General features: G+C 39.5%; 1 protein-coding gene across 5 annotated transcripts in view; it reads right to left on the reverse strand.

The window, feature by feature from the left end:
* acly (ATP citrate lyase) overlaps positions 1 to 22,335 on the reverse strand; it is a 72,422-nt gene that overhangs the window by 30,786 nt on the left and 19,301 nt on the right. For 2 of the 5 annotated variants that reach the window (XM_062983948.1, XM_003222429.4), the window contains exons 2-7: positions 13,899 to 14,063; positions 9,014 to 9,136; positions 7,682 to 7,744; positions 6,317 to 6,507; positions 2,837 to 2,916; positions 1,281 to 1,411 (exon numbers count right to left, since the gene is read on the reverse strand). In XM_062983948.1, coding sequence (XP_062840018.1) covers positions 1,281 to 1,411; positions 2,837 to 2,916; positions 6,317 to 6,507; positions 7,682 to 7,744; positions 9,014 to 9,136; positions 13,899 to 14,063 — 753 coding nt within the window. Of the gene's footprint in view, positions 1 to 1,276; positions 1,412 to 2,836; positions 2,917 to 6,316; positions 6,508 to 7,681; positions 7,745 to 9,013; positions 9,137 to 13,898; positions 14,064 to 22,335 lie in introns of all 5 variants that reach the window. The other 3 variants (XM_062983946.1, XM_062983949.1, XM_062983947.1) reach the window with 2 other exon arrangements.

Here is a 22,335-nt window from a genome sequence, read left to right on the forward strand (position 1 = left end):
TAAAACAAGATGTAGACCAATACTGTTATTGCGTAAAAGTATAGGCTACTGCTAAGAATGGTCTGAGGTTTCTCTGAGGCCAAGTTCTTATTCATTAAAATTCTTAAGCAGTACACAGCCTTCGTTAGTGCCTGGCATGGGGGATGATTCAGTGCGGCAGAAATTAAATCCATCCATTAGAAGCCTGGCCAAATTGAGTTAAGTATCATCCATAATCATGCAGGTGGGGAGAGGAGAGGCTGCGGCACAGTGGGAAGAAATCATCTAAATGGATTTCTTGGCCAGACTACATTTTAAAAAAAGAACAGGCTGTCTACCTTATTTATACATTATTAGCATTGTTCCATTTCTTAAAAATGCCAGAATACTAGATATCTGTTGGTGATATTTTACTGAGCATCAGAAGCACACAGATTTGGGGTGAACAGAAAGAAGTTGTTTTGAAGGAAATTCAGACCTTCAGGTTGACTTTTCCCAAGTCAAGAAAATCCACAAAATACATTAGAGTGGGTTGCTACTGAAGTAATTACTCCAAAGAATCCAAAAACCCTTTGAGAGTACATAAGACTTTTTCCTCATGAGCCACTTACTTCCAAAATTTCAGGGAAAGAAAGCTAAGTACTACCAACAGCACTTGGTTGAACCGGCAACCAAGAGCTCTCTGTTTTCTTCTTTGGTAGTACTCATGTGAATAAGGGAAGCTTTCTTCCCAGAGAATAAGCTTTCTGAAAAGGAACTTGCTTTCTGAGATGGCATATGGACTGTTGCATCAAAAGTTTCCTAGTTTTGCCCCTCTCAAGGACCAACATAGCACAGATACATGCAAATAGATTGACCTCTGCTGGAAAATGATATAAAAACTTCCCCCTATAGTTTGACAAACAGCATGAATGTTTTCATAACAGCCCTTCTCTATTTATTTTAATTATATTCTGCCTTTCCTTGAAAAAGCACAAGCAGCGAGTGATGTATCTTGCAACAAGAAGTTAAGCTGAGAGTTGCTGGCTGGTCCAAGGTTCTCTGTGACTCTCATGATTGTGGTGATATGGGTCAGAGGTTCCCTAGACCTGATGTGACACATGCGTTCATGTTCAAATGCTTTAGGGACAGACAATTTGGCCCCCTCCAGATGTTTTCATCTACAATTCCCAATCAACCAGCATGGCCAATAAATAAGAATAACGGGAACTGTAGCTCAATACATCTGTAGGGCATTTGGTCATCCACCTTAATCTGAAAGTATTTTAATCCAAGAGTATCAAAAAGAATTTTTCACTTGCCTCTGGGTATGCTTCTCTTCCAAAGGGAGGGGGGAAATCCACATCACCCCATTTTACTTTGCAGATGTAGTCAGCTGTTGCATCAATCTTTGCAGCCAGGTCTAGTACATAAACTCCATTCACAGTTACAACTTCATTTGAAGGGAGAAATAGAAGAACAGGAAAAAAATAGATAAGAATAAACTGTTCCCCAGCAAGTGGTAATACAAAACAATGCAAAATTCTTCATGATTAGATGCTGTTTATATTTCAGGCAATGCTTCATTTAATGAGAATTATGATGTATTTGGAAGAAACAGATAAGATCTTAGAAAGGTTTATTTTCTTGGACTACTACAATGTCCAGAATCCCATCATCGGAATCGCCTAGCTAAGAGATTCTGAGTGTTGTAGTCCAAAAAAAGTAACTTTTGTGACTGCTGAAACTGACCCACAATAACAGACACACCATTAAAAGGAACTACTTATGAATAACAACTGGACCTAGGCCTCCCTTAATATTTGAAACCATTCCCAATTTGGTAAGATAAGGAATTTGGCACCTACAGAGATGACCATTACTTGTATAATTAAATGAGTATCCTAGGCAATTTGACTAGAAAAACAGTAGGAATACTTGTGGGTTTTTTATTCAATCTATATTTTAAAGTGAACCAACCTGATTCACATTCCCTGAACCAATATGGGGTGGGAACAGAGTTTTCCTTCAGTTTTTGGGCTTTCCCAAGAGCTGTGATAGAGGTCTTGCCGCAAGCATGTACATTTTAAGGTACAATGGATACACACAATAATCTATGTGTTTATATATTTTTAAATGCAGTTTGGTGAAGGAAAAAAACAGAGTTATGAGTGAATATGAACAAAATTATGAGACTGGAATTAGGCTTATCCAACCTTCCCCAGATAGATATATCATAACTGGATCTCTCAGACCAAGCCAGTTGGACTTTTAAACAACTTTCCTTCTCCCTGTCTGTTTCTTTTCAGAAAACAGCAGCTGTGAAAGCTCATGACTTTTGGGTTGCTTTCAGTTTTCCGGGCTGTGTGGCCATGTTCCAGAAGCTTCCATAGATGTGGATGAAACATCAGGAGAGAATGCTTCTGGAACATGGCCATACAGCCCAGAAAACTCAGTGATTCAGCCATAAAAACCTTTGACAACTCGTGACTTTTGTTTTAAACATGAGGAGACAGGGGACGTTACAATGTTTAATGTTGCATCTTCTTTGGTCCTCATTCAATTTACAAAATGTAAAAATACCAATATTTTTAGCACTGGTTGGGCAGACTTAGATGTACTTAGCTGTCTGCTAGAACCTGAGAGCAAATTAATCTCAGAAGTTGTTCACTTGCTTCGAAGACTGATGTAGACATTCCACATTCCCCGTTTGTGATGGGCCAATTTAACATTACTCCATTAACCGTTGCACATAGGAGGATATTGCCTGTCTACAGCAAAAGTCCAGTATTCATCTTCATTTTCCCTTCCAATACATTATAATGAATTACCGAGAACTGCAGTTCACAGTATGAAATATAACAGAAAGAGGGGTTACCTAGCGGATTGATTTCCAGATATGTAAAGTATAAATCTTCATACAGGTTGAAGAGGCCGGAGATAAAACTTGCCAAGATGCTAGATAAAGAAAATACAAGATGCACAGTGGAAACAAAAAATAACTAATTAAAACAGACAGACTGGAACCCTTGCCCTCAATATTTGGCCTATTATACAGTGATGTCATGGGCTCTTTCAATCTGTCTGCTTTTGGTCCAGATAAATTATGACTCAGAGCCCTGAACTTGGATGAATAAGGCTCTGACAAAGCGTCATCCACTGACTATGTCTCTGTCTGCAGCCCATTAATTATAACCATCTTAAAATGTCAACAGATGGAAGCAGCTGCCTTGAAAATGTCAGAATTGTCACATCAAATAATAAAAAGTCCTCAAATTTTAAGCATCATTGTCATCCAATGTGCTGTCCATCTATATATATAAAAGAGTGATGGCATCAGGGCAGTGGACAAAACAACAAAACTACAGCCCCCTCAACCTCGAAATTTGACAACACAACCCATCATCCACGCCTCTAGGTTGATACAACAAAAAGAAAAGAAAAATAAAGTCCTAATTAGAGGGAGAGGAATAATTGTTTTTATCCAATTGCTGCCAGTTTAGAGGGCTAATCTCTGCCCACTTGGTCTCCTAGCAACCAACTCAGCCCAGGGGACAGGCAGATTTAGGCCTCACTTAGGCTTCTTCCACAGATTATCTAATTTGCACTGGATTATATGGCAGTGTAGACTCAAGGCCCTTCCACACAGCTATATAACCCATTTATAATCTTATATTATCTGCTTTGCACTGGATTATCTTGACTCCACACTGCCATATAATCCACTTCCGTGTGCATTTTATACAGCTGGAAAGAAGGGGCCTCATATAATCCAGTTCTGAGCAGATAATATAAGATGAGAAATATACAGTAGAGTCTCACTTATCCAACATAAACAGGCCGGCAGGATAAGTGAATACGTTGGATAATAAGAAGGGATTAAGGAAAAGCCGACTAAACATCAAATTAGGTAATCGTTATACAAATTAAGCACCAAAACATCATATTATACAACAAATTTGACAGAAAAAGTAGTTCCATGTGCAGTAATGCTAGGTAGTAATTACAGTAGAGTCTCACTTATCCAACACTCGCTTATCCAATGTTCTGGATTATCCAATGCATTTTTGTAGTCAATGTTTTAAATGCATTGTGATATTTTGGTGCTAAATTCATAAATGCAGTTATTACTACATAGCATTACTGTGTATTAAACTACTTTTTCTGCCAAATTTGTTGTGTAACATGATGTTTTGGTGCGTTGGATAATCCAGAACATTGTATAAGTGAATGTTGGATAAGTGAGATTCTACTTTAATATAAAATAATTACTGGGATAGAATAATGCAGAACAATATAATCTCTAAAACCAGGACAGTAAATAAACAGGGGAATTCCACACAGGAAACAATCAGGGCCAGCTAACACCTCCCAACAAAGTATTCCCATCATCAAAGTCTGGCAAATCCTCTGTTTTCTCAGGGCCACAGACAGTAGAAGCACATAAAATATCGCAAACAACACCACTCTGAAAACAAGGGAATTCCAGACAGGAAACAATCAGGGCCAGCTAACACCTCCCAACAAAGTATTCCCATCATCAAAGTCTGGCAAATCCTGTTTTCTCAGGGCCACAGACAGTAGAAGCACACAAAATATCGCAAACAACACCACTCTGAAAACAAGGGAATTCCAGACAGGAAACAATCAGGGCCAGCTAACACCTCCCAACAAAGTATTCCCATCATCAAAGTCTGGCAAATCCTGTTTTCTCAGGGCCACAGACAGTAGAAGCACATAAAATATCGCAAACAACACCACTCTGAAAACAAGGGAATTCCAGACAGGAAACAATCAGGGCCAGCTAACACCTCCCAACAAAGTATTCCCATCATCAAAGTCTGGCAAATCCTGTTTTCTCAGGGCCACAGACAGTAGAAGCACATAAAATATCGCAAACAACACCACTCTGAAAACAAGGGAATTCCAGACAGGAAACAATCAGGGCCAGCTAACACCTCCCAACAAAGTATTCCCATCATCAAAGTCTGGCAAATCCTGTTTTCTCAGGGCCACAGACAGTAGAAGCACATAAAATATCGCAAACAACACCACTCTGAAAACAAGGGAATTCCAGACAGGAAACAATCAGGGCCAGCTAACACCTCCCAACAAAAAATTCACTCAGGGAGGAAACAGCCAGGCTTTAAAGCTGCAAGGCCATTACATCCTAATCATTTTTCCTAATTGCAGCATTCATACTTGCCTCCAACAGACAAAAAAAGACTTCGCCACAGCAACGCGTGGCCGGGCACAGCTAGTGCCCACTAAAATAAAAAAGCATGACATAAAGAAATAGGTCACAGGTACGTAGACTGGACTTAGGCAGGACTCCAATATTTTATCACGCTCACCATAGCAAATGTGCAATGCCAAGCATGATGAGAAGCCAATCTCTTTCACAATTTTGAAGCTTGAGAGGTCAAGCAAGGATGCTGGCAACAGCTATCATTTCCCTAGTTCCAAAGTAAGGGTTCAGGTTTAGGTTAGTATCTGAAATGCCAACCCAAAGGAAGGACACATGTGAAGCTGGTGACCGAAAGGCACACACGATTGTCATCAATTAGTATTTGTTGCTTGTTCTGCTTTCTATCAACACTTCTGAGAAAGATCAAGGTATGTGTGTCCAGGTGTGCTGGACAACACCGAAAGCAATTCCCTTGTGTCTCCGGACAGATACTAACCTAAACCTGAACCCTTACTTTGGAACTAGGGAAATGATAGCTGTTGCCAGCATCCTTGCTTGACCTCTCAAGCTTCAACATTGTGAAAGAGATTGGCTTCTCATCATGCTTGACATTGCACATTTGCTATGGTGAGCGTGATAAAATATTGGAGTCCTGCCTAAGTCCAGTCTACGTACCTGTGACCTATTTCTTTATGTCCCACAAGCTAAACAGTGGGAAGAAACAACCAAAAGTATTGGTTTATCATGTAGATGTTATTTCCAGAATGCACCTGTTAAATTAATGCAGTTTAACACGCTTTAACTGCTATGGAGCAATGCTATGGAATCCTGGGATTTGTAGTCTGATGAAGCACCAGCACTCTTTGGAAGCGAAGGCCTAAGACCTTGTAAAACTGCAACTTTCATGATTCATGATATCATTGAGCCATGGCATTTAAAGGGGTGTCAAACTGCACTAATTCTACAATGTAGACACACCCCATTCATCTAAAATGTAACTTCCAGATTGTAGTTGGGTGCAACTGTGAGGGCCAATCAGGGGACTGGAAAAGCAAGGATTGACCCTTTGATGCCTTAACATCTCCACTCCTGTTGTAGTGCTTACGTCACATAGATACAACTGTCCACAATTGAATGGTAAGAGAATATAAAGCAGTGTCTCAGAATTACTCTTGTTTGTCCTTTGGGGCATGCAGCAATAGATGCTTCTTAATGTCAGATTCATGCAGCTTCTCATCCACGCGCACCAGCAGCTTCTGGGCTTTGGCATCAACATCTCCCACATCCACGCCACCCTCATGGTAGAAGAGCACATAGTCTCCCTCGCGGGCTGCATATATGCACACATAGAACTCCTCTGCCTATAAAATTAGAAGAATCACATATAGTGATAAAGAGATCACATATAGTCAGAACGTACACAGTGAGCATGGAAAGTAGAGACACTCTGAAGCATCTGTTATCATGCTGTATGTGTGCTGAACAAGATTTGTTTACCCATTCTGGCAGTTAATTCTTCAGTGTATTTTATAAAGCTTCCTAGTAGGAAAGGCTCCCTAACAATAACCAACCCAAGCATTTTTGAAAATGTTTATTACAAAAGATAAAAGTACCGTATCAGTTAAACTGAGCCAAAGTGGAGCAAGCAATTTCCTTTTCTTTTTTATGTTCCTATTCCTTTCTTCCACCAATTGTTCATGGTGGACTATGGAGAGAAAAATGCCAATATACGCTAAGGATCCTTTCCCCAAATCCAGAGCAGAGACTCCACTGACTATACAGTCCCTATTAAAATAATACTTCCCTTCCAACAATAGCAGGATCTCCATTTCCACAGGGCTTGTAGAACCGCTACGAAACTTTTTTTTTAAACATTAAATTTTCAAAAGATGATTTTTTTTAACCTAGGGTAACAACACTATGAATATCAAGATTGTCTAGTGCAATACTTTGGTCAACCTTTGGCAGTATTTGACCATAAAATCACTCGAGAGTAGGGCTTCTTAAACTAATTCCAGTCGTGACCCCTTTCCACTCAATACATTTTTATGTGACACCAGGGATAAAACATAGTATAAAGATCAAACATTTGCTGATAACACTATGAAGCACGATTTTTGTCCCTGGTTTATAAACGTCATTTCCTAATTGGTTCTATCAAAAATCATGGGGAAAGTTTATTAAACTGCAAAATCTTTGTTTTTGCAGGACTTCCTGCAGCCCATTTTGATATAGTTTTTCAATGAATATCTCATTGAGTCTCAACCAATTCAGCATAGTTTGTGGCAGCCACAAAAACAAAGTTTCTGGAACAGAACAACTACTTTCGAAGAGAGTACCCACACAATTAAACAGGAATAACACTTTCAAAACAGGAATTTTTTTAAAAAAATGTTACACTGTGCAAATCCACAAAAGTTAAACAACTGACTATACCCTTCCTGAAAGTAACGCTGTGATACCAATAATGGATTTGGTCACATACCACACACAATTCTACATATACAAAGTTCTCTGTGTCGAGGCACCACTGACCTGCTTGTGTGGAACAAAGGGTTCTATCAAGAAGTTCTTTAGGATGCCTTTAGCTTTGGCGATCTGTGGAAGAAAAATGCATAGATGAATATAGGTAAAGGTAAAGGTTTCCCCTGACGTTAAGTCCAGTTGTGATCGACTCTGGGGGTTGGTGCTCATCTCCATTTCTAAGCCGAAGAGCCGGCATTGTCCATAGACATTTCCAGGTCATGTGGCCGGCATGACTGCATGGCGCACTGTTACCTTCCCGCCGGAGCGGTACCTATTGATCTACTCACATTTGCATGTTTTCGAACTGCTAGGTTGGCAGGAGCTGGGGCTAACAGCGGGCGCTCATTCCTCTCCTGGGATTTGCACCTGGCACTTTTTGGTCCACAAGTTCGGCAGCTCAGCGCTTTAACACAGTGTGCCACCAGGGGATGAATATATAGATGAATATAGGCAGTCCCAAAGTTGCAAACATCCAACTTACAAACAACTCATAGTTAAGAATGAGTGTGAGACAACAGGTGAAATCTTCTGAACAAGGGCACAGACAGCAGAACAAACACAGCAGGGGTGTAAACCCTTCCATATGCTATCCAAACTTATTATGCGTTGTCTGTTGCTAGCGTGAACTTTATAACTCTCATAATTATGGATGTCCATATGTTGGATTTGTATTTTTATGCCACCATGGGACTGGAGAGTACTGGATCAGTCATTTTTATGTTTCATTCCATGACAGTAACTGGGTAGATCCCATATTAAAATCATGAAAATTTTAAATGATCACTTATATTTGAGTCTACTTTGTGTTTCTGTGTGTGCTTTACTTCCCATCAGCACACGATTTCCCTTTGTTTCACTGGATTTACATTAGCAACTTCTTTCTTTGCCTCACCTTCTCTTGATTTGCAACACCCCAGTCAACTGTTTTTTCCTATTTGGGTGAAAACATCCAGGAACATAATATCACCAGGGCTTAGCCCTGTGGCACAGGTGGATATTATATTATCAAACCTAAAATATATTGTTGTTGTGTACCTTCATGTTATTGACAGCTTATGACAATCCTATGGCAACTCTAACATGGGGCAAGATTTGTTCAATGAGGAATTTATTGGTCTTTGCTTTCTTCACAGTCCAGCATTCAAACCATTTCAATCCACTCCTTTAAAAGATATATTCATTTCCATATTTTTTTTAAATTCTGTGCTGTTACACAAGACTTCAAGGAACATAAATCAACTTTTTAAAATTTCCTTCATTCATGTCCTGTTCTTTCTTCAAAAGGGCTTCGGTGTCAAAACAACTAATGTAAATAGGTTAGGCTGAAAAATAATAACTTACAGTTGTTTCTAGTCCAAGACGTGGCTTCAACCAAGTCTTCACTTGATCCAAATCAAGATTCACACCCACCAAGCCGAGCTTGCCACGTCGCTTTATCAACTGATCAGGCTTCACTACTAGACGCTAACATTTTACAAAGATGAAAGAAAAGTTGGAACTTAATCTTGCAGGTGAATATGTGGTATCTTATTAACAATTTTACCACTAATGTCAAAGTGTAAAGCACCCAAAATAAAATATTTTCAATACAGAAAGATTTAGCAAATGTAGATGCATATCTATAAACTCCAAATCTCTATTTTTAATGCAAGGTTGGCTAACTGCAGTGGGGACACTTCTAATGCAGGCATGATGCACTGTCAAAACTAGAAAAAAAGCAATGTCATCCTAGTTTAATTTCTTAGGTCATTTTCCTACTTTATTTGTATTTGTGGTTTGGAGGCAGATTCAGAAATCAGTGGGAGCAAAACTGACACATTTTAGTGTCTGTTTGAGGGTCAAAAACTGCTCAGATTTATTTTTTTATGGAGGGTTCTGGCAGCTTAGAAGATAATTGTGGGTACATCCACATTATGAAATTAATACAGCTTGACAGTGCTTTAACTGTCATGGCTCAATGCTATGGAATCCGGGGATTTGTAGTTTGGTGAGGCACCAGCACTCTTTAGCAGAGAAGGCGAAAGACTTTTTGAAATGACAGCTTTGATAATTCTATAAAACTGAGCAACGGCAGTTAAAGTGGTGTCAAGCTACAGTATAGATGTACTTTTGGAAACTTTAAAAGGCCACAAAACATGGAATAGGGAACCATATGCAGCATTTCCAAATCTTTGTTATAAGGCATGCATGTTTGCCACCATGTTTAGATGCCAGCAGTATAGGAGGAAGATGGCGTTAAACTTCCAGCAATGTTGTTCTGCCTCCTGTATTCATCACGCTCACTAACAGCAAATGGAGGCTACAGATGAAGAAAAAATACCAATTACACCCAAATTTGCCTAGCTCACATAATTTTTATAGGTTTTCTTGGCGCGTCATACCTTAACAGGGAATTTATTTTTTTACTTATATGGCAAATTTATCTAAGGCCATACAAAATCCCCCAAAGGTATTGCCTGATGTAGTCAAACGGTATTGGTATTTACTGAGTTTTAGTTATGTTTATTTTTTAATCACATTTAGAACTGCCTTGAATCCCAGTACAAGGAAGAAAATATTAAATGAACAAGCGGCTCTAATTTATTATTTCCCCTTCCCCTATTAATTAATGTTTGCACTGCTTCTCGTTATGGTCATCTGCAGGTAGTTTTTCTCACTTTAAATCCAACCCTCTTTTCCATTTCAGGATCCTTGAACATTTACTTCAGCACCAGTGGGATTCAAAATCTTTTTCTAGCTCCCGCTTTCAGAATTCTGTCAAGAAATCCAAAGGGCACCCACAGTCCTTGCGGATTTCTGGCAAGCCTCATAAAGCCTTATGTACTCTCCTTGCCAAGACAAGCCAGCAACCGACTCACATAACCTAAGTGCAGAGTATTTAATTAGCTTACCAATACAGCTGCCTTCTATCAGCAAGAAAAATGGTATTGCGTAGCTGATCTGTGCTCAGCTAAGTGTGATTAAACTGGCGGATGGCCAGGAGAGGGGGAAAAAACACAGAAAGGAACTGAGAATGGGGCAGGATGTCTCCTGTTTGCAATTCAATTTGCCTAATTAAAGAACAAATTGAAGGGTAGATACAGAATGGACCCCCAAACATTTCCAAGAAAAAATAATAACAAAGCCAACCCAAAGGGTAAACATAAAATGATATATTGGATGTTTCCCTTAATGCACAGAAAATATAGGCTTCTCCATCAATAGAGAGCATGATATATCCCCTCTAGTTAAGAGGCTGATCAAACAATAGTCAACATGAACCAGGCCTGGAAAATTAAGGGTACTAAAAGATTTTCTTTAAATGCATGATAGAGTCATTTTATGGTTGTCGAAATACAACCTTAAAGTGACTCCACCATAGGCTTTTCTTAGCAAAATTTATTCAAAGGCAGTATTGTTTTTGCCTTGTCTGAGGCTGTGAGATTACAACCTGTTCAAGGTCAACCTGTGGGTTGTGGGTTTCCATAGTGTGGAAGGATTTGAACTCAGGTCTACTGGATCCAACATGCAAGTCACCGAATTTATGCTGGCTCACCGAATTCACTATGAATCCTTTCTCTACTTAGCATTAAAAAAGATAAACTACCAGATCAGGAACGATAAAACATTGTTTTTCAAAGCATTGATGCTGTGTTGCAAAACCCTTGTTAAAAATGTTGCAGTTACTTTATCTTTTTCTTTAATGCTAAGTAGGGAGAAAATTTATGCTAAGTACAAAAAACCAATGTCCTTGCTTAGTTGCTGTCATTTTAATTTATCTTTCCTTCCCTTTTTGCAATGCGAGGACACTAGGCTGATGCTGGTGTTCCAAAAAGCAAAAGAGAAGAAGAGTTTAAGCCAGTGGTTCTCAATCTTGTTTTGATCAGGGACCTCTTTGATCAGGAACCACTTGACCAGGGATCACTTTGACCAGGGACCACTCTTCAACACTAGTACCAAAAAGGTTATGAATCAGTTTTTGGTCAACTTTAGATTTGGTTTGGTTATTTGGGGTGCTAATTCAGAAAATTGCATTGGATAGACCACATCAGCTCTAGTTTCTGATACAGAACATATGCCATCCAGTAGTCGCTATCTGCTTGCCCACAGAATACCATGTTTAATAATCTAGAGCTGATGTTATCTATCCAGTGCAATTTTCTGAATCAGCACCCCAAATAACCCCAGGAACAGGCCTAAAAATGAAGACACCAAGGCACCCCTGCTTCCAGGCGCCACATGAAACCGCTCCGCTCAGGGGGAGGGAGGAGGAGGAGAAGCAGCAGTCAGGAGGCTTGTCACACCTTTCATGGGTAGTCAGCCTCTCCACTCCCGACATCCTTGTTGCTTCGCCACTGTAAGAGTGTTTCACGAAACCAGTCGCTCTTGTTACAAGAGTAGTAACAGTGTGTCTGCAGACCATATTTTAGTTCTTGGGGACCACTGGTGGTCCACAACCACAGGTTAGGAACCACTGGACTTTAAGCAAACATTTAGCATATATAAATAATATTATTTACTATGGGAAAATATTTTTAAGAAATTACATTTTAACCAAAATTACTTTAAATTAGCATCTCACGAATTTATTTTGGTGATTAACACAACTATCAAGACTGTTAATGGGCATATATATATATATATATATATATATATATTCTTTTAACACCACAAATAACATAAATGGTCTAGGAACACGTGATTACAGTCAGATTATTAAACTAATTGAATTAGACCAACCATTTCACCAGGCACACACATTAGCAGATATAACCAGATAGGGACCAGAGGGAAGGTAGAACTACAAAAATAGTTCTGCTCCATCATGACTGACTGACTGGTGGGAAAGCTTTATGGGTGTGTACATGCAACACCATGAATTTCATTGAATTTTCTTAGGCAAGGAATGCTCAAAAGTTGCTTCCCATTTCCTTCCTCTGAAATATAGCCTATGGCACCTCATATTTGTTGGTGGTCTTCTATCCAATCAGAACTGAGTGTTTAATTTCCAAAATCAGGTGGGATCTGGTGACTTTAGGGTATTAAGGTTTGAGGAAGCTGTCGCTGTCTATATATTGTTGGCTCTCATCATCATTGATCATTGTTCATACTGACCTGGAGTCGACTTTTAACAACGTGTGGTACCCTGTTTCCCCTAAAATAAGACATCCCCTGAAAATAAGACCCAGTAGAGGTTTTGCTGAATTGCTAAATATAAGGACTCCCCTGAAAGTAAGACCTAGCAAAGTTTTTGTTTCGAAGCATGCCCAATGAACAGAACACCAGAGCATGCAGCATCGGTAAATGTACCTTCCATAGAGTATTGTACATGGAAATAATGGTAGTAACAAGAAATTCTTGATAGGATTCACAGTTTGTCTGGTTATGCTGGTTTGTGATGACAACTACTGTACAGTATATATAAATGTTCATTTTTTGTTCAACAATAAATGTGAATTCTTCTTCATGGAAAAATAAGACATCCCCTGAAAATAAGACCTAGAGCATCTTTGGGAGCAAAAATTAATATAAGACACTGTCTTATTTTCGGGGAAACACGGTAGGTCACGGCTCGGGCCCTACCTATCTCCGTGATCGCATCTCCTCCTATGAGCCAGTGCGGACCTTGAGATCTTCCGGGGAGGCTCTTCTCGCGCTCCCACCACCGTCTCAAGTGCGGCTGGTGGGGACGAGGGAATGAGCCTTCTCGGCAGTGGCCCCCCGGCTCTGGAATTCACTGCCAAAAGAGATCAGGCAATCCCCTACATTATCCAATTTCCGTAAGGAACTGAAGACCTGGTGGTGTCGGCAGGTTTTTGAGTAATTATATTGGACTACCGCCGATTTCTGAGCCTGAATTCATTGCACAAGATTTCCCTATCCTAAAATGATACATTTTAATATATTGGGTTTATGGTTCCCGTCTCCTTGATCTGGTCATGTAAGTGTGATTTATCGTTATAATTGTACTATTTTACCTTGTTTAATAATGTGTTATGTCGTTATGTAATGTTGTGTTGCTTTTATGACTGTAAACCGCCCTGAGTCCCATCCGGGAGATAGGGCGGTATATAAATAAAGTATTATTATTATTATTATTATTATTATTATTATTATTATTATTGGTCCCAGTTTTCCCAGTCTACCATGAAACTCCTTTGCTCCGGGCCAGGGAAGGTTCCTCCATTACAAGACCTCTGAAGTAGATTAAGGAAAAGGCAGAGAAACTGCAATTTGTTCCACTCACCTCAGTTAAGAGCCAGGGATGATCTTGGATGAGTCGGTCCCAGTCAGTATCAGGTGTTACTCTGGCATATTTGAAGCGGTTCTGGATGGCTGAGGATGTACAAATGTATTTATACAAGAATTCTTTTCCGGTCTGCTCAGAAATGGCTTTGGCGGACATGGCTACCTAATGCAAACAAAAAGTAACATAATATTTAAAATTATTAATGTAAATATCTTAAAATGTTGCCATAATGGAAACGAAACTTGGGTACAGGTCCCATGGATAAAACAACATTTACTCTTATAACACAGCCTTAGTGTTAGACTTATCACCAGAAATATGTCTACTGGTACAAAAGTTTTACTTTTTCAATATTATTCAATCTATCAGGAACTAATCTATTAAAATTTCTGCTGAAATAAAATCTATAATCCACAAGAAAAACACGCTTCCATATGGTTAAGAAAAGAGAATGGAAAATAATATTTTAACTGGGAAAACCAGTACAGTGGGCCTTTTATCTTATGGGGCTTTGTGAATATCAAAATCCATGAATGCTCAAGTCCCATTATATGGTATCGTCTCTTATAAAATGGCAAAATCAAAGTTTGCCTCTTCTTTTGTTTAAAATGGGGCAGGGGGGAGGACAGTTTCCTGTGGATTGTCTAATCTGTAGATATACGGGGGTTCAACTGTATATCCAGAAATACGCTGAAATCTGTCTTCCCTATTTAATGCATATCCCAAAGGGGTATAATCCATACTATATCATCTGATCTCCTTTAGTCTGGCGAAACACGTGGTTTAAAAGCTCTGGTACTGGGGACCCTCAATAAGATGGCATTCAGGGAATAGTTTGAATAATTTGCAGAATACATGATAGACTGAACCTAGAAATGTCATAAAAACCCAGATCCAATGGATTAGATCAGAAACCTGTCTCATTCACAGACTTGTTTTTCACAATAGCCAAGCAGATGACACTGGAACCCGCTAGTGCAGGTTGTGAAAACAAACGTCTTCTTCTCCAATTGTCCTACAGGAACAAAAAGATTTTATCTAAGTGTGATTGATGTCTTACTGGGTTCCTATCCCCTGCTTATTTCCTGCTTTGCTGTTCTTGGATGGAATGTTCCACTGGCTCCTGTTTTGGGGGTGGAGTTTGGGACTCCCCTGTAGGTTTGGGTGAGATGGTTCAGCCTGTGAGCTAGGCTCTAGAGGCTTTCCGCCCTCCATTTGGCATTCCTGAGTAAAACCTCTTAGAGATAGGTCTTAGAATTTGGTCTGGGTTCTTTGACCTGGCAAATTCAAACAGGCAACATAAATCACGTATTTACCTCATAGTGATGTACTTACCTGATAGTGAAGTACTTACCTTATAGCCTTGTACTTACCATATAGTTATTATACCTCATAGTTTACCTCATAGCCTTGTACTTACCTTATAGTTCACCTCATAGTCATTATAGATAGTTCATTATAGCTGGTACTTACCACATAGGTCATAGTTTAGGTACTTACCTCAAAGATAGCAAAGCTGATAGTTTACCTCACAGCTTATGTACTTACCATTATAGATAGAGCTTATAGTTTCTTCATAGTTAGAACATATAGTCTCCTCATAGCTTTAGGTACTTAACACCATAGCTGGTTAATTATTGATGGTTAATTATTATAGGGTCGATTTTCCTGCCCATCTAATAATAGGTTGCCTGGCCACAATTATTTCGCACTTTATTGATTTTTAAACTGTGAAACTACCTCTACCATGTTGAAGGTTTTCCCCTTGGCCCAGCTCAGTGTTTTTAGCCCTGTTTTTAACCATTTTATGCTGTGTGCTGACTTTTATAACTGTTTATTGATGTTATGTTTTTATTGATGCGACATTGTTTTATTGTCGATCTTTGTTTTATTGCTGTTATTGTATTGTTGTTGGGCATGGCCCCATGTAAGCCGCTCCAAGTCCCTCCGGGGAGATGGGGCGGGATATAAAAATAAAGTTGTTATTATTATTATTATTATTATTATTATTATTATTATTACCTCACCTTACAGCTTAGTACCTACCTTTCCTCATAGCTTGTGTGCTTATCTTTTATAGTCTTTATAGCCTTCATTCTCTATCAATATAGTTTTATTTCTTTATAATTTCAGCTATTTTATCTCATATTATTTCTAATACAGTAAAAGGACTGTTTCCTGTGTTCAATAAACATATTTTTGGTTATCTTTAATCAGTTTCTAGAGTGTTTACTTTGGGGTTTGAGGTATAATTAAAGGGTAAACCGAACGCCACTTGGGTAGCCAGACCTAGAGATAGCCATTTCCCCCAGCGTGCCTTCACACTAAGGAAGTGAATTATTTAAGAATGTTAATCAGCTCAACAGATAGGAGCCACGAGGAGCGCAGCGGGTTAAACTGCCAGCTACAGAAAATCTTGCCAACCAGAAGGTTGGCAGCTCAAGCTGTGGGTAGGGGCGAGTTCCCACCATTAGCCCTAGCTTCTGTTTACCCAGCAGTTCAAAAACAGTAATGTGGGTAGATAAATAGGTACCGCCTTGGCGGGGAAGGTGCCCCAGAACGAATACCAGCAATTGGAACAGGAAGGCGTCCATGGACAACAGGCTCCTCTACATAGAAAAATTGAACAGCAGCACCTCTCCATGGCTGGGTCAAGAACAGCCTCCAGATGCCGGAGATGGAAAAGGGGGAAGCCTTGCCTCTGTACCTTCTATCTTTGTTGTTAATTGTATAATGGCATTGAATGTTTGCCATATATGTATTCTATAATCTGCTCTGAGTCCTCTCGTGGAGATAAAGCAGAATATAAATGAGGATGATGATGATGATTATTATTAATGTTTTATACCTATTGGATCTGAAACTTTTTTTTTTCGTGTCAGGAGCAACTTGCGTCACTTCTGGATCTGAAACTGAGAGGACTACAAAGCCACTGTTTGAGATGTCTTAATTATTCCATTGTGATTTTAATTTAGACTACTTAAACACTGATTAAATCTGTGTACTACCACAATATAAATACTTTAAGTAATACATCAGGACTAACATTCCTACGATTCATAACTCCTCCATGAGACTGTCCAACTGAAAGTCAAATCATAATTTACTGTGCTCTTATCTTAATAGTTCCAGAAAGGAAGGACTTGTGTAATATTTTGATCTTTATTTCCACATCTAAAAACACTTAAAAAACATCTTGCCAGGGTAATGATGTGAATAAGCTCTCTGTGCTCTGATAAGTGAACGAGGCAAGAATGAAACTTTTACATTCTAGGTTGCTATGAGTTTTCCGGGCTGTATGGCCATGTTCTTTTACATTCTTCTTCTACCAGCAATGATTACTTTAAAATTCAAAAGCAGTGGAAATAGGAGAAAGGGATTAGCATCTCTTTGGTAACAGATTACTGTGAAAGTAATCATGCTAATTTGCTAGAAGAGAACCAGCATGGTGTAGTGGTTTGAGCATTAGATTAGGACTCTGGAGACCAAGGTCTGAATCCCATCAATGGAAACCCACTGGGTGGCATTGGGTAAGTCAAACTCAGTCTCAGGGGAAGACAAAGGTAACCCCTCTGAACAAGCTTTGCCAACCCCCCCCCCCAAAAAAAACCTGGTGATATGGTAACCATAAGTCAGAAATGATTTGAAGGCACACAACAACCACAACTAGTTGGTGCCAAAAATCCAGATTAAAAAGCATGTCAATGCAACTGAAAGATATGCTACAGAAACTGCTAAGGAAGAAACACTTTTCCTTTCTGAAAATGATGAACAAAAAAGAAAAATAAGAAAAGAACAGGATGCTTCTATCATTTTCTTTGATGGGATCTCTACTCCAGGATAGCAGCTAAACATTAAGAAACAACCATAAATGTAATATCTTGATACCACTTTAACTGCTATGGCTGCATCCTGTGGAATCCTGGGATTGAAAGTTTTGTGAGCTATTTAGAATTTATTCTCCCAACTGCCTTGATCAATGGTCAAGAGATTCTGGGAGCCAAATTCCCAAACAAGATCAATGTTTGGCAAACTGCTCCAGAGTCTCATTGAACCACTAATTCCAAGATTCCGTAAGATACAAACTGATCAAGTAAAATGGTATGAAAGTGCTATAGCTGGTACAATGAAAAGGCCTTAGTTAGTTGGACCAAGAATAGAGGCTTGTGCATGTTAAAAAATTATAGTCTATGAAGACATCTTCAGAGGACTCTGCTGATTTTGGACTGCAAATCCCCAAAATACCAGCCAGCATAGCCAATGGTGAGGAGCACTGAGATTTACAATCCAAAATACCTGGAGGGCTACATAATTTTCAACTTAAGCCTAATTTCTTTGTGATCACAGCGCATAGTTGGGGAGAAGTTAGAAAGATGAAATCCAGAACATGCAGTGAAAATTACCTTATTAACATGGAAACTCACAGAACAGATGGCAGGTGATTATATCTTTGCATTGGTGAGCTGAATAGGACATGCAGTGTCATTAAAATATCTTTGTTTATAAGATTATTTCTAATAATAAACCAAAGATTATATCTCAGCAAGATGAAGGAGATCCTTTGTTAAAACTCATTGCATTTTATAAGGTGAACCCAAATGCGAAATCTCCTCCACCTTGGAGGAAGCAAGTTGAAATCCCAGTTTTATAAAATGTAGGAGGATTAGGAAAGGCATTTTCCTTGGAAAGCCAATGCTAGTCAAAAACAGTACAGGCAGTCCCCAAGTTATGAACACGATAGGAACTCAGGGGACTATCTGTATTGAATTGAACAAGCCAAAGCCTTGTGTGTTCTTCTTCTTAAGAAACTGAATTACATTTCAAAAGCAACTAGTTGTGGCTAATCAATAATATATAACTAGAATAGCAATACTGGAGTAGACAAGTAGATAAGAAGACAAAAATGCTTTAAAAAGGACCTTGTGAAGTGGTTATTCCAGGTCTACAAAGCAGAAAAATACAAGGCACTGGAATGGTTAGAAGTGTTCTTGTTTGAAATTTAAGCTACAAGTTTTTTCCTCCTCAGGTACAGATTAAAAGTTTATTCTTTTCCATTTTTAAGCCTGCAAGTGCTGCAAAGGCACCAGTTAAGCAAGACCAGCCCTGGTTAGTACTAGTATGGGAGATCACCAACAAATGCCAGGTATTTTAAGTTGTATTTCAGGAGGAACTGGCAAAATCACCTCTGAGTATATCTTGCCTAAGAAAACTATGAAAAATTCATGAGGCGACTCAAAGGCACACAGACGCAAGATTTCACAGTACAGCAGGGAAGCAATAAGGAGACAATAAGTAAAGCAATTAAGCCCATAATCATCTCTTAAAATGTGTTTTATGTTTTTTGTTGTTGTTGGTACTGAAATTAGTGTGCATCTTGAAATTAGTGAATGCCTTAAAATCAAAGAAATATGGTAAGTGGCCCTCCAGATATTATTGAAATGTCGCTCCCAGCAGCCAGTACAGCTAATGATTAGAAATGCCGGAAGTTGGACTTCCAATAACACAATTTGTATCTCTGCTCCAGTTGTTTTGGACTACAATTCTCATCAACCCCACCAGTGCCAAAAGCCAACATAAACTCCAGTCCAAAACATCTGGAGGACCACAGGTTCTTCACCCTGGCTTTAATGCCATAGTTGATGTTTATTTTTCAAAACACAGGCATTTAAATTCTGGAACATAAAAATGGAGAGGGATTTTAGTGTCTCTTGGAAGTGTCACTTTCACAGAAGATAAATGAAGAGGTCACAGCTCTTTGGGCACATTTTTTCATTGTACCAGGATATCCAGACAAGGTACATGAACTTCATCCTGAGCTGTCATTCACATCAGCCTGCGACCGCAGATGGATGAGCTTTCTTTCAAGGTGACGCAAGTGACACACACATACATTGAAAGAACGGAAGCAACTTCTGATCCCCATCTGCTATTTTCAAAAGCATCACCATAACAGTTTGAGAAAGAGAATTATCTTTTTTAAAAAGACATGGGAATATGAGAAGATAGATGGCCTACAGAGTCCCTGGTGGCACAGCAGGTTAAACTGCTGAGCTGCTGAACTTGCTGACCGAAAGGTCGGCAGTTCGAATCCTGGGAGTGAGATGAGCTCCTGCTGTTAGCTCCCGCTTCTACCAACCTAGCAGTTTGAAAACATACAAATGTGAAATCAATAGGTACCACTCCAGAAGGAAGGTAACGGCACTCCATGTACTCATGCCGGCCACATGACCTTGGAGGTGTCTATGGACAACGCCGGCTCTTCGGCTTAGAAATGGAGATGAGCACCAACCCCCAGAGTTGAACACGACTAGACTTAATGTCAGGTGAAAACCTTTACCTAGATGACCTGTACATCTCTTGACCTGTTAATTGGCTATTCCTATGTTGCTCCCCATACAACAGAACACAGATGGGCATACAGGATCAAAATCTGAGACAGTAATAGTTTTGAATCACAAGTCCTAGATGTTGTGATCCACGTGAAAGCTAAAGAACGGATCGTCTAAGCATCCAAGCCAGTGGTTCCCAACCTAGGGTCCCCAGATGTTTCTCCCCTTCAACTCCCAGAAATCCTAACAGCGGGTAAACTGGCTGGGATTTCTGGGGACCCACAGGTTGAGAACCACTGGTCTAAGCACTCCTAGAAATTACAAGGTAACTTTTAAAGCTCTCTGTGGGACAATCACAGGATGGCAAGTTGGGAAATGGATGAGATTTTCTTTCATCAGCAATAAGAGATCAATGCCCTGCCAGTGAACTAAATCACATTTTCCTTTTTAGTTAGGAAAAGAAATTAAGCATTACTGAGTTATTTTAAAAACATCACTGCTAAGTTGCATCCACATCATGCAAGGCTGCCTTACTCTAATCAGAAAAGCCAAGAGACCCATGAAGACGTCTGCTACTCTTCTCTTTTAAATGAAAAGCTGCCGGGACCACTTATTGCCTCAAGCAGGAACCTAAATTTACATTGGTGATCTGCTGAGAGTAGCAGTTGCCACTCTCCCCCAGCAACTACCAAAGCCCCAGGGAAACCCATCAAGCACTTCTTTCTACAAAATGCCCAGGGCCAACCTTGTAATAAAGTGGCATGGCTGCATTTCAGAGACTTAATAAAAGAAAACCCACAGAGATGTCAAGAGGAAAACACATGGGTGCAGAAACACAATGCAAAATCATTCCTCACAAAAGGTTTGGAAGATAAGTTTGTTTTGTATTGTTATTTTCCAAAGATGCCCCACACAGAGCACGGATAAGGACTCTTTCACACGACACAAATATAGCCCTATGATTCTACTTCGATTGTCATGGCTGCATTCTACGGAATGGAGCCCCCAATAGCGCAATGGGTTAAACCTTTGTGCCACCACGACTGCTGACCTACAGGTCAGCAGTTTGAATCTGGGGACATGAGAGAAGCCTCCCACAAGGATGGTAAAACATCAAACATCCCGGCATCCCCTGGGCAGCATCCTTGCAGACATCCAATTCTCTCACACCAGAAGTGACTTGCAGTCTCTCAAGTTGCCCCTGGCAGAAAAAAAAACTATGGAATCAAGAGAGGGTTGTTTTTTTTTTTTTTTGGGGGGGGGGGGGGGAGACTAGAGATCCCTGGCTGAGAAGTCTACATTTGTTGTTGTGAGAATTCAAGTAGTTTCTGGCTTATGCCAACAACAAGGTGAATCTATCCTGAGGTTTTGTTGGCAAGATTTATTCAGAGTGGGCTTGTTTTTGCCTTCCTATGAGGCTGAGAGAGAGAGAGAGAGAGAAACTTGCCAAGTTCTGCTAAAGTGTAAGAGCTTTATGTTAAGTCACACTACAAGGAGAAAGCACAAAGTATAGGTCACATACAAATCAGAGCCCCTCCCCCCTCCAGTATTTTTAGTATATACCATGGCAGGCTTCCAGATGTATGAAATCATTCGGCTTTTGGGATTCCTAGCACTCTTTCATGAGAATTAACAGATTTCTTTGATATCTAACAAAAGAGTATAAACCCCAAACAACTATGCCTATAGCAGTTGGCCTAAGATTATAGTGTTTTTCAAAAACCACTGGTTGAAGCGCACTTTACTTTGAATGTAACCTGAAGGACACACACTTCACCTTTAGAGGATATTAATAAAAAAAGAAGTACTTGCCCTCAGAGAAGGTCACATTTGGCAATTTCAGCATGAGTCATTCTTTTGGCTAGACCTCCTCTGAGGGCATTTCTGTGTGCAAACTTTAGATGTATTTTGAAAGGTGTTCAAATGCTAAGGTACAAGATTTTCAGATGTAATTTAAAGGTAGGATTAGACATGAAGAATAAAGCTATAAATGGAATAAAGATCACCTTTTACAATTACATCTAATTTCTGCTTATCATCTTCCCATAGGCTCCTAAGGAAACAGGGTGTTGAACTAGATGGCCTCTGGTCCAGATCCAGCATGG

The sequence above is a fragment of the Anolis carolinensis genome, chromosome 6 (assembly GCF_035594765.1).
Source record: "Anolis carolinensis isolate JA03-04 chromosome 6, rAnoCar3.1.pri, whole genome shotgun sequence".
Lineage (NCBI taxonomy): Eukaryota > Metazoa > Chordata > Lepidosauria > Squamata > Dactyloidae > Anolis > Anolis carolinensis.